Genomic DNA, 14,837 nt, shown 5'->3' with positions numbered 1-14,837 from the left:
ATGAAAATAAGTCTCTTTTTTTTTCGTTTTTACTTGACAAAAATTAAAATCCTTTCTCCTTTTTTTTTTTTAAAGCCCGGAACAGTCCATCTCATGCTGGCGCTTTCATCCCTTAAAAAAACACGGCGAGATCTGCTCCGGGCTGAACCTCCTCTCAGGCTCCCATCGCCTCCACGCCGTTTCCTGGCTCGGCTTCAGCCGGGGTTCCGTCGCTGAGCTACGGGGCTGGAGACGCACACGGACGGCGCTGTGGACCTGCCCTGCTGTGCCTGACGCAGAGGGCGCCCTCACCCTCCGGAGTCCAGAGGGATTCTGTCATCTTAAAGGTGCACCCTTCTCGTCTCCCTTCCTAATACGGGAGGATTTCGAGGTGCACGCAAACACTCCCCCACCCTGAAGTTTGGGGTGTGCTCACTTTTAAAGTTACGCCTGCTATGAGCTATCGCCCTTGCTCGTGTTAGTGAGTCTGTCCGTCACACACGTAATTCAGCACGACATCGCTCCTCCAGAATCTGTTGTTACACCAGGTTTTTTTTTTAACATTGGACTGTGTTCCTACTTCGTCATTGGATATGAAGTTCTGAGGGTTGAATTGTAACCATAGGATAGTAACTCAGGACCTTTCAAAAATGATTTTTCGCCGTTCTAATTATCACAAGTAATCCTTTACACTAGTAATTTAAATCACTTTAAAAGAACGAACTCAAACTTTCCCCCAACACCGTATTTAGTAATACAGCTGTCAAATTTCTTTGACTACATGTATCATCAATTATTACTGTGTAGTACAATCATTAAAAACGTGGATGGTTGCCAGTTTGTATCCCGCGGCCGGCAGAGGAATCGTACTCCGTTGGGCCCCTGAGCAAGGCCCTTCACCTCAGCTGCTCCAGGGGTGCTGTATAAATGGCTGACCCTGCGCTCTGACCCCCAGCTTCTCTCCCTGTCTGTGTGTCTCATGGAGAGCAAGCTGGGGTCTGGGAAAAGACACATTCCTAGTGCAAGAAACTGTATATGGCCAATAAAGTGATCTTAAGTCTTAAATCTGAATATCCATCCTTAAGACTACTGTCAACCCAGCTTTCTGATTAATGAAATGAGATTGAACCATTTCTGGCCTGGTGTGTGGTATCGTAAATCCCGTCCTGAGACCTCAGTGGGGACGCAGGGCCCAGTGACCTTTTTCCATTTGTCATGACAGAAAAAGAAAATCGGACTGAAATCTGAGATGAGTTACATAAAGATTTTTCAATATTTCTAAAAAAAAATAGCCGAAAACATTTTTTCCAGTTTATTAGAAATTTCTTTTTTTTGGGGGGGGGGCATGTTAGCCCACATGGGGGGGGCACTGGCCCCTAATGTCCCCCCCCCCCTCCTTAGCAAGGGCTATGGTCCTTTGTAAGAGCAAGCAGTGGCTCTCAGTCCTGGGAATACGAACAGCCATCTGCTCTGGTGGTTAAACAGCAGTGGAGATCAGAAACCTGAACAGATTTCTGAAGCTGTGGTTTGCGTCACGTCAGAGTTAGCAGCCACAGACAGCTGTGTTGTCTGCGTGTCTGGGAGACAGACAGACGGACGTCCTCAGTGCCTGCAGGTTTAACACCCATCCCAGCACTGAGGGTCCTGTGATAACCAAGCACTCAGGGCCTCGGTTTAACGTCTCCTTCGCAGTCAGTGCCCCCCCCGTCACTGTACTGGTGCACTCGCTGTGGCCCAGGGGACAGAGCGCCACCTGCTGGTCCACCAGCTTCTCTTACTGAAGCCCTCTCTTACTGTCGGGCCAAAGCCTTTACCCCCATTGGCCAATATCCACTTTAACACCCAAACTAACCACTGCTAAAAATAAGACCCAAATATATTCAATGTTTTATAGCTCTTTAAGTGTATTGTGTTCCCTTACTAACCGCATGCACGCAGGTGAAGTTGAGCAATGACAGAGCTCAAATGAGGAACAGAAACACATGCCTTGTTGTGCGCTTAGGACCCGCCCTAATGACGTCACCGCACACGCTTCCTTGACAACCGGCCAGGAAGAGGGTTTCTCGCGAGAGTTCAGCGGGGCCTCCTCGCGAGATCTGGAGAGCCGCTAGCGTGTGTGGATTCCCCCAAGATGGCGGCGCCGCCAGATGAGGAGACCCTGGAGTCTCGGATCAGTGAGTGCGGCGGGGGACCTGGGGCCGGGGCGGTGGGCTGGTGGGGCTGGGGCGCTGCCAGGGGGTCCGCTGCATCGGGCAGGGTCGGTCCGGGACCGATGCGGGACACGGGGGCTGGGTCGGAGGCTTCCGAACCGAGCGAGTGTCGGGACTCTTGCAGGTTCATCGGACAAGTGCAGTACGACACTATGATTACAGAGACCTCACCCTGAATTATTCACATTCCGGAACCAGCGACCGCCCTGGCCGGCTACAGGCAGCGTAGCTGCAAAGGTTGCTGTTGCCTGCAGGCGCTGAAAGACAGATCTGGACCCGTCCGGAACCAGGGCTGAGCTGGGGGGCGATGGGCGGAGTTAGGTCGACGATGTTGGCGGATGTTTACTTCATCAATCAAATGTCACGTCTCTGGGCTGTCTGTTTCAAACCCTTTCCTGCTGTCAGTGTTTTCTTTTTAGACAAGACGTACATTCCGTGTCAACAAAACCACACTGTGTGTATTATGAAGATGATTTTTCCCAAACGGGCTTGTGGTGCTAAGGGTGCCGACAGCTCCCAGTACCGCTCCAAGGAACCCGTGACAGATTAAAATGAGCCCCCCCCCCCGTATGTCCCTAGCGCTGTTATAGATCACCCTCCTCCTAGCGAGCGTCTGCGTGAGGCCCTGCGTGTGGCGCAGAGCCGTGTCACCTCCAGCGTCGCTGCGTTTCGGGGGTGCGGGGTGTGACGTGGTACCTCACGCCACGGCTCTGCTCATTTTAAAGTGGCAGGAGACCGCAGACCTGCCGAGATGGAGATCGGGCACCTGTTGTATTTCAGGTTTCGCCTGCGTCGGGACGTGTGCGCTGCAAACAGACACGAACACGAGCAGAACCCACTGGCCTTTTCGCGCAGGCTGAGTCACAGTCAGATAACAGCCCATGCAAATTCTCCAGCACCGTGTTAAACTGTCGATTGCTGCTTCTGAGCACCTTAAATGCCCGCCCCCTTCCTGCGGTGACCGACCTCTGCTTGTTCTGCAACAGCCTGTAGTGAAAGGGAAGGACTGGGGAAATTTTGGAGGAAGTTATTTTTCTTGACGGGCTTTAGGATGTTGGTTGGTCTAGTGAGTAGCCTGATGGGACTTAATGACATACATAACATACTGCCTCTCTTTGACACTGGACTTCAGAAATTTATTCTTCTAAGTCCAGGGTATGAGAGGCAGATTCCTGGGGATGGGCTAAGCTAGTTTTGAGTAACTGAGAGCACAGGAGGACGCTGTGAGTCCAGTGTGGAGATCAGAGCCCACAGGAGTCTGGTGTCTCTGTGAGTCCAGTGTGGAGATCAGAGCCCACGGGTCTGGTGTCTCTGTGGGTCCAGTGTGGAGATCAGAGCCCACAGGAGTCTGGTGTCTCTGTGGGTCCAGTTTGGAGATCAGAGCCCACAGGAGTCTGGTGTCTCTGTGAGTCCAGTGTGGAGATCAGAGCCCACAGGAGTCTGGTGTCTCTGTAAGTCCAGTGTGGAGATCAGAGCCCACAGGAGTCTGGTGTCTGTGAGTCCAGTGTGGAGATCAGAGCCCACGGGAGTCTGGTGTCTCTGTGAGTCCAGTGTGGAGATCAGAGCCCACGGGAGTCTGGTGTCTCTGTGAGTCCAGTGTGGAGATCAGAGCCCACGGGAGTCTGGTGTCTCTGTGAGTCCAGTGTGGAGATCAGAGCCCACGGGAGTCTGGTGTCTCTGTGAGTCCAGTGTGGAGGTCAGACCCCACGGGAGTCTGGTGTCTCTGTGGGTCCAGTTTGGAGATCAGAGCCCACGGGAGTCTGGTGTCTCTGTGGGTCCAGTTTGGAGATCAGACCCCACAGGAGTCTGGTGTCTCTGTGAGTCCAGTGTGGAGGTCAGAGCCCACAGGAGTCTGGTGTCTCTGGGAGTCCAGTGTGGAGATCAGAGCCCACGGGAGTCTGGTGTCTGTGAGTCCAGTGTGGAGATCAGACCCCACGGGAGTCTGGTGTCTCTGTGAGTCCAGTGTGGAGATCAGAGCCCACAGGAGTCTGGTGTCTCTGTGAGTCCAGTGTGGAGCTCAGAGCCCACAGGAGTCTGGTGTCTCTGTGAGTCCAGTGTGGAGATCAGACCCCACAGGAGTCTGGTGTCTCTGTGAGTCCAGTGTGGAGGTCAGACCCCACAGGAGTCCGGTGTCTCTGTGAGTCCAGTGTGGAGATCAGAGCCCACAGGAGTCTGGGATGGGCTGCCGATTGTGGAGAGAGAAGGCCGCTCACTGTGTCTGTCTGTATGCCCGCCCCCTCAGACAAGGCCACCAACCCCCTGAACAAGGAGCAGGACTGGGACAGCATCCGCGCCTTCTGCGAGCAGCTCAACAAGGACCTGGAGGGGTAAGAGCCGAGCCCCCTCCCCGCGGCGGCTGTGAACGAGGGGTCTCGGGGCTCCCCCGGCCCGCTCAGTGACCCCTGTGCCTGTTTGTTTCAGCCCTCAGCTGGCCACCCGGCTGTTAGCCCACAAGATCCAGTCTCCGCAGGAGTGGGAGGCCATGCAGGCCCTGACGGTAAGTGAGCGCCTGGGGTCCGGCACTGCGCTCAAGACCGGTGTGGTCATTCAGAGCGGGCAGCGGTCAGCATAGAGCAGGCAGCTGGCAGTGGGCAGCAGACGGGCTGGCACCATGCTCAAAGCTCCGGTGTGGTCATTCAGAGTGGGCAGTGGGGAGTGGGCAGCAGACAGACGCGCTCAGGGAAGAAGGGCTGTTTAGATCTGGGTTTGATTGGAGATCTATGGCAAAGGGGGTGGGAATCAGAGAAGCTGTGGGCAAAGGGTCTCTGAGACAGACGAGGCTGTCTGTACGTGACGGTCCTGCTGTACAAGCGGTCAGTAGTCAATACGTGTGTGGTCAGTCCTGCACTGTGTGTTGCCAGCGGTCATTGTTGCACTTTGAGTGGTTGGTGTGTGGTCAGTGCTCAGCGTTGTGCTTGGTGTGAGGTCAGTGCTCAGCAGTCAGTGTTGTGGTTTGTGTGTAGTCTGTGGTCAGCGTTGAGCTGTGTGTGTTCAGTGGACAAGCGGTCAGCGCTGAGCTGTGAGTGTGGTCAGTGTTTTACTGTTCTATATTGTAGTCAGCCATAAGTGTTTTGCTGTGCTGTGTGTGGTCAGTGGTCAGCGCTGTGTGTGTGTTTCCAGGTCCTGGAGACGTGCATGAAGAACTGTGGGAAGCGTTTCCACAGCGAGGTGGGGAAGTTCCGTTTCCTTAATGAGCTCATCAAGGTGGTGTCGCCCAAGGTGAGCGCCCCCTGCTGGACACCGCACAGAGTGTTAACCAGTACTGCTGTACTGCATTACAGGACGACAGTGCTGTAAGAGGACACTTTTACTGTCGGGGCCCTTGTGTCCCCGTCTCTCTCTCTGTCTCTCCCTCTGTCCCTGTCTCTCTCCCCCGTCTCTCCCCCTGTCCCTCTCTCTCTCAGTACCTGGGCACGCGTGCTCCGGAGAAGGTGAAGTCGAAGGTGCTGGAGCTGATGTACAGCTGGACGGTGGGCCTGCCCGACGAGGTCAAGATCTCGGATGCCTACCAGATGCTGAAGAAGCAGGGTGAGTGGAGCTCCGCCTGCGCGGCGCCGGTCCGGAGCGGACCTGGCCGGCCGCTGACCGCCTCCCCTTCCTCTCCGTGTCCCCCTCCTCCTCCTCCGCGGATCCAGGGATCGTGAAGCAGGACCCGGTGCTCCCCGACGACAAGCCCCTGCCCCCGCCGCCCCCCCGGCCCAAGAACGCCATCTTCGAGGACGAGGAGAAGTCGAAGGTGAGAGGGCTGGGGCGCGTCCCCAGGACAGTGGGGTGCAGGGCCATCGGAGACCGAGGGTTTTACCCCCATAACCCCCCACCCACTCTCTCTCTATGCCTTGTCCTTCCTCCCTTCCCGCTCCCACCCTCTTCCTCTCTCTCTCTGCCCCTCCAGATGCTGGCCCGCCTCCTGAACAGCACTCACCCCGAGGACCTGCGGGCGGCCAACAAGCTGATAAAGGAGATGGTGCAGGAGGTGAGCGAGCCAATCGAGACCGAGCCGGCCCCCTGACCCGGTCAGAATGACCCCTGTCCCCCCTGTACTGCGGGCCGACACGGTTCCCGCGGGGAGCGGGCCCGTGCCCAGCCTCTGAGCGCGTCTCCTGCCCTCCCGCAGGACCAGCGGCGCATGGAGAGGATCTCGAAACGGGTCAACGCCATCGAGGAGGTGAACAGCAACGTGCGGCTGCTGACAGACCTGCTGCACGGGTACAGCCACGACACCACCACCCCCAGCAACGAGGAGCTCATCAAGGTCAGGGGGCGCGGGGGGCGCCGGGCACTGTGTGGGTGCACCTGTTCTGTGCATCTGTATCCATGAGTGAGCATGAATTATCGGGGGTGAGCGGCGCTGTCAGGGTTTGTGTCGGGGGTGAGCAGGGCTGTGTGTGTGGAGTGAGTTTGTCTGGATGTGTCGGGGGTGAGCAGGGCTGTGTGTGTGTGTGTCAGGGGTGAGCAGGGAGTGAGTGTGTCTGGGTGTGTCGGAGGTGAGCAGGGCTGTGTGTGTGTGGAGTGAGTGTGTCTGGGTGTGTGGGAGGTGATCAGGGCTGTGTGTGTGTGGAGTGAGTGTGTCGGAGGTGATCAGGGCTGTGTGTGTGTGGAGTGAGTGTGTCTGGGTGTGTCGGAGGTGAGCAGGGCTGTGTGTGTGTGGAGTGAGTGTGTCTGGGTGTGTCGGAGGTGAGCAGGGCTGTGTGTGTGTGGAGTGAGTGTGTCTGGGTGTGTCGGGGGTGAGCAGGGCTGTGTGTGTGGAGTGAGTTTGTCTGGGTGTGTCGGGGGTGAGCAGGGCTGTGTGTGTGTGTGTCAGGGGTGAGCAGGGAGTGAGTGTGTCTGGGTGTGTCGGAGGTGAGCAGGGCTGTGTGTGTGTGGAGTGAGTGTGTCTGGGTGTGTGGGAGGTGATCAGGGCTGTGTGTGTGTGGAGTGAGTGTGTCGGAGGTGATCAGGGCTGTGTGTGTGTGGAGTGAGTGTGTCGGAGGTGATCAGGGCTGTGTGTGTGTGGAGTGAGTGTGTCTGGGTGTGTCGGAGGTGAGCAGGGCTGTGTGTGTGTGGAGTGAGTGTGTCTGGGTGTGTCGGAGGTGAGCAGGGCTGTGTGTGTGTGGAGTGAGTGTGTCGGGGGTGAGCAGGGCTGTGTGTGTGTGGAGTGAGTGTGTCTGGGTGTGTCGGAGGTGAGCAGGGCTGTGTGTGTGTGGAGTGAGTGTGTCTGGGTGTGTCGGAGGTGATCAGGGCTGTGTGTGTGTGGAGTGAGTGTGTCGGGGGTGAGCAGGGCTGTCTGGGTGTGTGTCGGGGGTGAGCAGGGAGTGAGTGTGTCTGGGTGTGTGGGAGGTGAGCAGGGCTGTGTGTGTGTGGAGTGAGTGTGTCTGGGTGTGTGGGAGGTGAGCAGGGCTGTGTGTGTGTGGAGTGAGTGTGTCGGGGGTGAGCAGGGCTGTGTGTGTGTGGAGTGAGTGTGTCTGGGTGTGTCGGAGGTGAGCAGGGCTGTGTGTGTGTGGAGTGAGTGTGTCTGGGTGTGTCGGAGGTGAGCAGGGCTGTGTGTGTGTGGAGTGAGTGTGTCTGGGTGTGTCGGAGGTGAGCAGGGCTGTGTGTGTGTGGAGTGAGTGTGTCTGGGTGTGTCGGAGGTGAGCAGGGCTGTGTGTGTGTGGAGTGAGTGTGTCTGGGTGTGTCGGAGGTGAGCAGGGCTGTGTGTGTGTGGAGTGAGTGTGTCTGGGTGTGTCGGGGGTGAGCAGGGCTGTGTGTGTGGAGTGAGTTTGTCTGGGTGTGTCGGGGGTGAGCAGGGCTGTGTGTGTGTGGAGTGAGTGTGTCTGGGTGTGTCGGGGGTGAGCAGGGCTGTGTGTGTGTGGAGTGAGTGTGTCTGGGTGTGTCGGAGGTGAGCAGGGCTGTGTGTGTGTGGAGTGAGTGTGTCTGGGTGTGTCGGGGGTGAGCAGGGCTGTGTGTGTGTGGAGTGAGTGTGTCTGGGTGTGTCGGGGGTGAGCAGGGCTGTGTGTGTGTGGAGTGAGTGTGTCTGGGTGTGTCGGAGGTGAGCAGGGCTGTGTGTGTGTGGAGTGAGTGTGTCTGGGTGTGTCGGGGGTGAGCAGGGCTGTGTGTGTGGAGTGAGTTTGTCTGGGTGTGTCGGGGGTGAGCAGGGCTGTGTGTGTGTGGAGTGAGTGTGTCTGGGTGTGTCGGGGGTGAGCAGGGCTGTGTGTGTGTGGAGTGAGTGTGTCTGGGTGTGTCGGAGGTGAGCAGGGCTGTGTGTGTGTGGAGTGAGTGTGTCTGGGTGTGTCGGGGGTGAGCAGGGCTGTGTGTGTGTGGAGTGAGTGTGTCTGGGTGTGTCGGGGGTGAGCAGGGCTGTGTGTGTGTGGATTTAGTGTGTCTGGGTGTGTCGGAGGTGAGCAGGGCTGTGTGTGTGTGGAGTGAGTGTGTCTGGGTGTGTCGGAGGTGAGCAGGGCTGTGTGTGTGTCGGAGGTGATCAGGGCTGTGTGTGTGTGGAGTGAGTGTGTCGGAGGTGATCAGGGCTGTGTGTGTGTGGAGTGAGTGTGTCGGAGGTGAGCAGGGCCTCAGTCTTGTCCTCTGTGCGCAGGAGCTGTACCAGCGCTGTGAGAAGATGAGGCCGACTCTGTTCCGGCTGGCCAGCGACACCGAGGACAACGACGAGGCTCTTGGTAAGACTGGGCGGCGGTAATGAGACGCCGCGCGGGGCTGGGCCACGGCACAGGTCCGCCGTGTTCGGCTGTTCAGCGAAGGGCGTTGTCGTTGCAGCGGAGATCCTGCAGGCCAATGACAACCTGACCCAGGTGATCAACATGTACAAGCAGGTGGTGAAGGGGGAGGAGGTGAACGGGGAGAGCGCTGCAATGCCCAAGATGACAGGTAGGGGGCGACGGGGACCTGCGCTCACTGGTGCCCTTTTCCTCAGTCAGGGGAAGTAGCTCCTGAATTACTGCAAGAAGCTGAGGGCTGTGTCTGTATGCTGGACATGGGCATTAAGAACGCAATTTTAATTATTTAGCTTGTGAAAATACGCTCTTCAGCTGAGTTGTAATGCTGTGTTTTTGTGTCGTTCCACCTGTTCTGGAAGATAAAGAGCGTGTCCCGGCCGTGGCTTTATCGCTGCCTGGGTCTCCCGCAGGAAGTAGCTCCGCCCTGCTGGACCTGACGGGACTGGACACCTCGGTGACCACGCCCTCGTACCCAGCATTCCCTAACCTGTCTGTGGGGCAGCCCGCCCCTCCCCCCGAGGCGGGGCTCTCCCTGCTGGACGACGAGCTCATGTCTCTAGGTAACCGACCCCCTCCCACTGTTCCGGGACCTTCCTCTTGTTTTCCCCACTGTTCCTCCACTCCTCCTGCCTCTGGGTGTGGTTGGGCTCCCCCTGGCGGGAGCGTGACTGAATCCCGCCCTCTCCGTGTTGCAGGGCTCAACGATCCCGCCCCCGGCGCGCTCTCCCAGCCCGCCGACTCCACGGGCTGGAACTCCTTTCAGGTGAGTGGGGGGGTGAGGCCCGGACAGACGGGGGGGCGCGGGTGTGCCGGGCCGGAGCAAGAGGCTCATGGGTAGCAGGCAGACGGCCCTCAGAGAGGCGTCAGCTGATCCGAGGGCCGTCCGGATCCCTTTCCGTGGTTCCCCCCGAGAACGAGCCCTCCGTACGGACCCCCCCGGGCCACGCAGGGCGCAGTTGGGCGCAGCACGTCTTGAGGTGGGGGGGGGAGGTGATGGGAAACCTGGGGAGAACATGCATGCTCCCCTCAGACAGGCGCCCCGGAGCTGGAATCGCGGCTCGCCGCCGTGCCTCCCAGAGAGGAGAACATCCGTCCCGTTTTCCTGTTTTGAACGGGGGCTCCGGGAGTCGGATCCTCCCTCCTGGTCCTGGACGGGCCTCCGTGGGACAGCGTAGTCCCAGACACCCATGATTCTTTGCGTGCCTCCTGTGTCTCTGGAGTAGATATTGGCTAAATCTTTGTAAACAACCGTTTGTGGTCTTGCACACTCCCTGCCTTGAACGCCGCGTGTTTAAATGTTGTCTTCCTCCTCCCCCCTCCCTCTGGTGTGGCCTCAGTCCTCCGACAGCGTGGACACGCCCCTCCCAGCAGCACTCCTGAAGCCAGCGGTGACCGCGCCCTCGCAGGCCCCGCCCCCCGGCGCGGCCACGCCCACGGCCACGCCCCCCGGCAGCAAGGCCCTGGAGGAGCTGGAGCAGCTGGGCAAGAGCCTGATGCAGAAATCTCTGCCCCCGGAGAACCTGCAGGTCAAATGGTAAAGGCCCTCCGCACGGCACACCCCTGGCTGTCGCGCAGCCCTGCCGGACAGAGGGCCGGCGAGCTCGCTCTGTCACCCTACGGGGTGGTCCGGCGGGGTGAGAATACCCTCTGGGGGCGTACACAGGGCACCGAACCGAGATGCTGCCTCACTGCTGCACACACGCAAGCACCACAAGTTAATACAGCATGGACATCAACACAGCCGGTACTGCAGTCCGCTGGGCACTGGCTGCAGTTCTGGGGCGATTGAGGAGCCTGGTGGAGCCGTGCAGCACAGAGCAGTTCAGGGCCCTTGTTCACTGCGTGGCGTGGACACACGGGGGGCCTGAGGCTGGACCGTAGTGGCGGCTCTTCCCCCAGAGGCTGCGCCGCAGTGGGACGGCGGTGGTGACTGGTCTCTCTCTGGCTGTTCCAGGGACAAACAGCAGTCTCTGCCCAAGCCCACACTGCGGGACCTGCAGCACAAGGCCCAGCCTGGATCCAGCCCGGTTCTGCCGCCAGCCTTCCCCTCCGAGCTGCCTGCGCATCTCCTCGGCCCCCATCCCAGCATGGGGGCTCCTGCGGCGGGGCAGGGCGCCCCCCTGCAGCCTGACATCTCCCTGGCCAACGTCACTGTGCCCCTGGAGTCCATCAAGCCCAGTGAGTGACTGCTGGCGGGACCCCTGCCTGTGCCCTGTCTCTGTTCTGTCCTACCTGTGACCAGTCTCTCTTCTGACCCCAGGCAGTATCCTACCTGTGACCAGTCTCTCTTCTGACCCCAGGCAGTATCCTACCTGTGACCTGTCTCTCTTCTGACCCCAGGCAGTATCCTACCTGTGACCTGTCTCTCTTCTGACCCCAGACAGTATCCTACCTGTGACCTGTCTCTCTTCTGACCCCAGGCAGTATCCTACCTGTGACCAGTCTCTCTTCTGACCCCAGGCAGTATCCTACCTGTGACCTGTCTCTCTTCTGACCCCAGGCAGTATCCTACCTGTGACCAGTCTCTCTTCTGACCCCAGGCAGTATCCTACCTGTGACCAGTCTCTCTTCTGACCCCAGGCAGTATCCTACCTGTGACCAGTCTCTCTTCTGACCCCAGGCAGTATCCTGCCCGTGACGGTGTTCGATAAGCACAGTTTTCGGGTGCTGTTCCACTTCGCCCGGGACTGCCCCCCGTCCCGCCCCGACGTCCTGGTGGTGGTGATCTCCATGATCAGCACGGCGCCCGTCCCCGTCCGGAACATCGTCTTCCAGTCCGCCGTGCCCAAGGTAAGCCCCTCGGCCCGGGCAGAGGGAGGGGATCGCTGGCTGGCCGTGTGTAAGGGGTTTGCATGGAGCCCCTCGGAGGGCAGTCGCTGGGAATAAGGGGGGATGTAGGCGTGGCCCAGTCGCTCTGATGCTGTAGCGGTAGTGTGGCACACAAAGCAGAGCCCAGCCATGTCCAGAGCTCCTCCATTTCGTGCTCTTCCGTTACTCTGAGCTGTGTGGTGTAGCGCTCTCAGTTCAGGGTGTTTGTCGGGGTCTTGTCCTGCGTCTCCTGCTCCTGCGGGTGATGAAGACGATGCCTCTCAGGGCTCTCCTCTTGTGTCCTCTGCCCAGGTGATGAAGGTCAAGCTGCAGCCTCCCTCCGGGACCGAGCTCCCAGCCTTCAACCCCGTCGTGCCTCCTGTGGCCATCACCCAGGTGCTGCTGCTGGCCAACCCGCACAAGGTCAGGACCCCCTCGCCCGGCCCGTGCACGGCCCGGCCCGACCCGGCCCGGCCCGGGCTGACCCCCTGCCCGCCCTCTGTGTCCGTGCAGGAGAAGGTCCGGTTGCGGTACAAGCTGACCTTCACCATGGGGGAGGAGACCCACAACGAGATCGGCGACGTGGAGCAGTTCCCCCCTCCCGAGAACTGGGGGAAGCTTTAGGAGGACGGACGCACTTCCGGGTCACCTGGGCACCACTTCCTGTGCGTCTCTCTCTCCCCCCCCCCCCCCCCCCATGTCTCTGCCCCTCCCCCTCATCTGTTACACTGGCAGACGACTCCCTCTCGCCAGCCTCTGCCCCCTTCCTCTCCTGTGGGGTTTATTTATTTATATTGTTTTATCCCTTTCTGTTGTTCCGGTTCACTGTTCTGGTGGGGTCTTGAGGGGTCTGTGTGTGATGCAGCGAGTCTCCACAAGCTGGAAGTTCTCTCCCTGTCGATCAGGGCAGGTGCGCGCAGGGAGGAGTCGTTTGGTGCCGCTTCGGTTCAGTTCAGGAGCCGCATCGGAAATCGGTTTCATTCTCTGGTCTCCTGTGCGGGTGCGAACGGTGTCGCCCCCCACTGGGGATGCGGGGTGGTTTGGGGTACGATGTGTAGCAGGAGGCCTTGCAGTCTGATCGCGGCGCTGAGCCATAAGGTCTCCCAGCTGGTCTCGCATGGGGTGCCCTGGCCTCTCTGAGATGCGCGAGAGAATCTGTTGCTGCAGTGGACGGGCCGAGTCTGCTCCGCGTGTGCGGTCTTCACGGGGAGAGCTGGGCAGCGGTTGTTTCCGAGTCAAGGAGGGGGGGGGGCTTGTCGTTAGGATGGCCAAACGTTAGGTGGGGGCGGAGAGACCGTCCCCTCGGTCCGCCCCCTGCGGCCAGTGACGAAGGAAGAACCGACCTTTTCTGCTCTGGGAAACGATTCCACCCCCCCACAGTCTGGACACCGGTCTGAGCCCCCCCCGCCCGCGCGGTCGTCAGCGCTGAGGTCTCAGTGAACGTGATTGCCGAATGTGCCTCTTCTTTCACGTCGTGTTTTGCCGTTTTCTGTACTAACTTGCCTCGTGCCGTTCTGTGTGTGTGTGTCCCCGGCTGTGGGTGCGAGTGTGTACAGGAGCTGAGGTCTCCTGGGGAAATAAACACTGGTTTAGACGCCACGAGCAGGCAGGACTCTTCTTTCAGCGCGGGAGTGGTCCCAGGAGGCCTGGGCTCGCTCTCCCGTGTCCCCGAGTCTGAGCGCCTCGTTTTCCGCTCGCGCCTCACGTGCGTTCCCGACGGCTGCACGCGGGGGCGGGCGCTTTCTGGCGTACGGAGAGGCGAGTGTGGGAAACCAAGGGGAGTTCTTTTTCCTGCCGGAGCAGCAGTGGGAGCAGGATGTTCTCCTGTTCCTCCCGGGTTGGACAGGAGCCTCTCGCGCACCTTAATTCAGAACTTGACAAGGAAAATGCATTATTATATATATATATTTTAGCTTGAAGTGAATCAGTGTCACAAGAGGTAGGTGGTGTGGGGGGGGTGGGGGCCAGCAGCAGGTTTTCTGGGCTTGTTGAATGTGTGGAATCTCTAAACCTCTGGAAGATTATTACACTGCTGTGATTGAGCTTTCACGCTGGACTGCGGCTCTCAGGGATCGAGATTTGGGGGTCTTGTGTGCGAGGTGAAGCCTTTCTGTTGGAATGAAAACCTCCACAGTGCCCCGGGCGAGTACCCCTGGGGCTAGGACTTCCTGCAGGAGGTCAGTCACTGGGGGAGGAGAGGAGAGGGGGGGGGTCCCTACGAGAAGCACCGCCTTTCTGATTTCACGCCTCAAGCCTTCCTCAAGCTTTCCCTTTCAGCTTCAGCCTGACATCATCCTCCTCCTCCTCGTTTAAACAGCGGTTTGTGGGCCGCTGCCGGCCTCGTTCTGCTCCAGCACAGCGGGAGCCGAGCTCCCCGAGCCCCACAGACCCGGCACAGAGACACTAATCCCACAGCTCCTCCCTCCTGCCCGTCCAGCTGTGACTTTGTAAATATGTGGGTATGGCAGATTATGTACATTTACCAAACAAATCAACTAGTGCAAATATGTACTTAAGGGAAATAAAAGTTATTCTTTCTCTTTGTGGTTCATTCTTTCCCTGTCTTTCTTGGGGTGGAGGGTGGGGGGGGTTTTGGAGTTGTTTGAAAACCACCTTATTCCACTGCTGTTGGGGGCTGCCAACTACAGGTTTGCAGAGCTCATCAGCAGCTCTGCGAGACCCCGAGAAACAGTGATGGGGGGGTAAGTGATGAGTCATGGAGGCTCTTGCCTAGCCAGACCACCCCGAAAGCTGTGCAAGTGCAACTCTTGGGACAGCCCAGTTAGTGACCAGCAGGTTACTGGTTACCCTGCCAGCCCTGGGAGAAGTGCTCTCGAATCTGCGCGCCCTCTCAGAGCCCAGAGGCTCAGAAGGAAGATGCACCCCTCTTACAAACGTGATCCTGACATCGTGCCCAGCCTATGTTAGGGATGAGAATTAAATCTAAAAACGTACAAAGATGCAACAACATGGCAATGGATCCTTCAGTGCAGTTTTTCAGGAACACTGAGAACTGACTTAAGAGCTTAGTCTGGAGAAATTGCACTATTTTACCAAGAGACGAAGGCTGCTCATCTATCAGCCTTTGGACGAGCTCACAACACACTTGGGGAAAAAAAACCCCCGAAAAATCTGATGAAATGGAATGTTTTTTAAA

General features: G+C 58.5%; 1 protein-coding gene across 2 annotated transcripts; it reads left to right on the top strand.

Annotated features, from left to right (window-relative positions):
* Nucleotides 1-248: 248 nt before the first annotated feature.
* On the top strand, nt 249-14,229 carry gga1 (golgi-associated, gamma adaptin ear containing, ARF binding protein 1). Of its 2 annotated transcripts, none has more exons than XM_069197008.1 (18): nt 249-326; nt 1,982-2,153; nt 4,432-4,516; nt 4,611-4,686; nt 5,310-5,408; nt 5,594-5,717; nt 5,825-5,925; nt 6,082-6,162; nt 6,304-6,441; nt 8,734-8,815; nt 8,913-9,023; nt 9,283-9,432; nt 9,568-9,635; nt 10,210-10,406; nt 10,827-11,050; nt 11,493-11,662; nt 11,993-12,103; nt 12,194-14,229. In XM_069197008.1, exons 2-18 carry the CDS (start codon nt 2,111-2,113, stop codon nt 12,302-12,304), a joined length of 1,971 nt encoding a protein of 656 aa, XP_069053109.1. In that variant the 5' UTR covers nt 249-326; nt 1,982-2,110; the 3' UTR covers nt 12,305-14,229. The 2 variants fall into 2 exon arrangements, with proteins under 2 accessions (XP_069053109.1, XP_069053108.1); XM_069197007.1 differs by having other exon boundaries at nt 9,232-9,432.
* The last annotated feature ends 608 nt before the right edge of the window (nt 14,230-14,837 follow it).

Source organism: Lepisosteus oculatus, chromosome 12, assembly GCF_040954835.1.
Source record: "Lepisosteus oculatus isolate fLepOcu1 chromosome 12, fLepOcu1.hap2, whole genome shotgun sequence".
NCBI classification, from domain to species: domain Eukaryota; kingdom Metazoa; phylum Chordata; class Actinopteri; order Semionotiformes; family Lepisosteidae; genus Lepisosteus; species Lepisosteus oculatus.
This window is presented reverse-complemented; position numbering and strand designations above follow the sequence as displayed.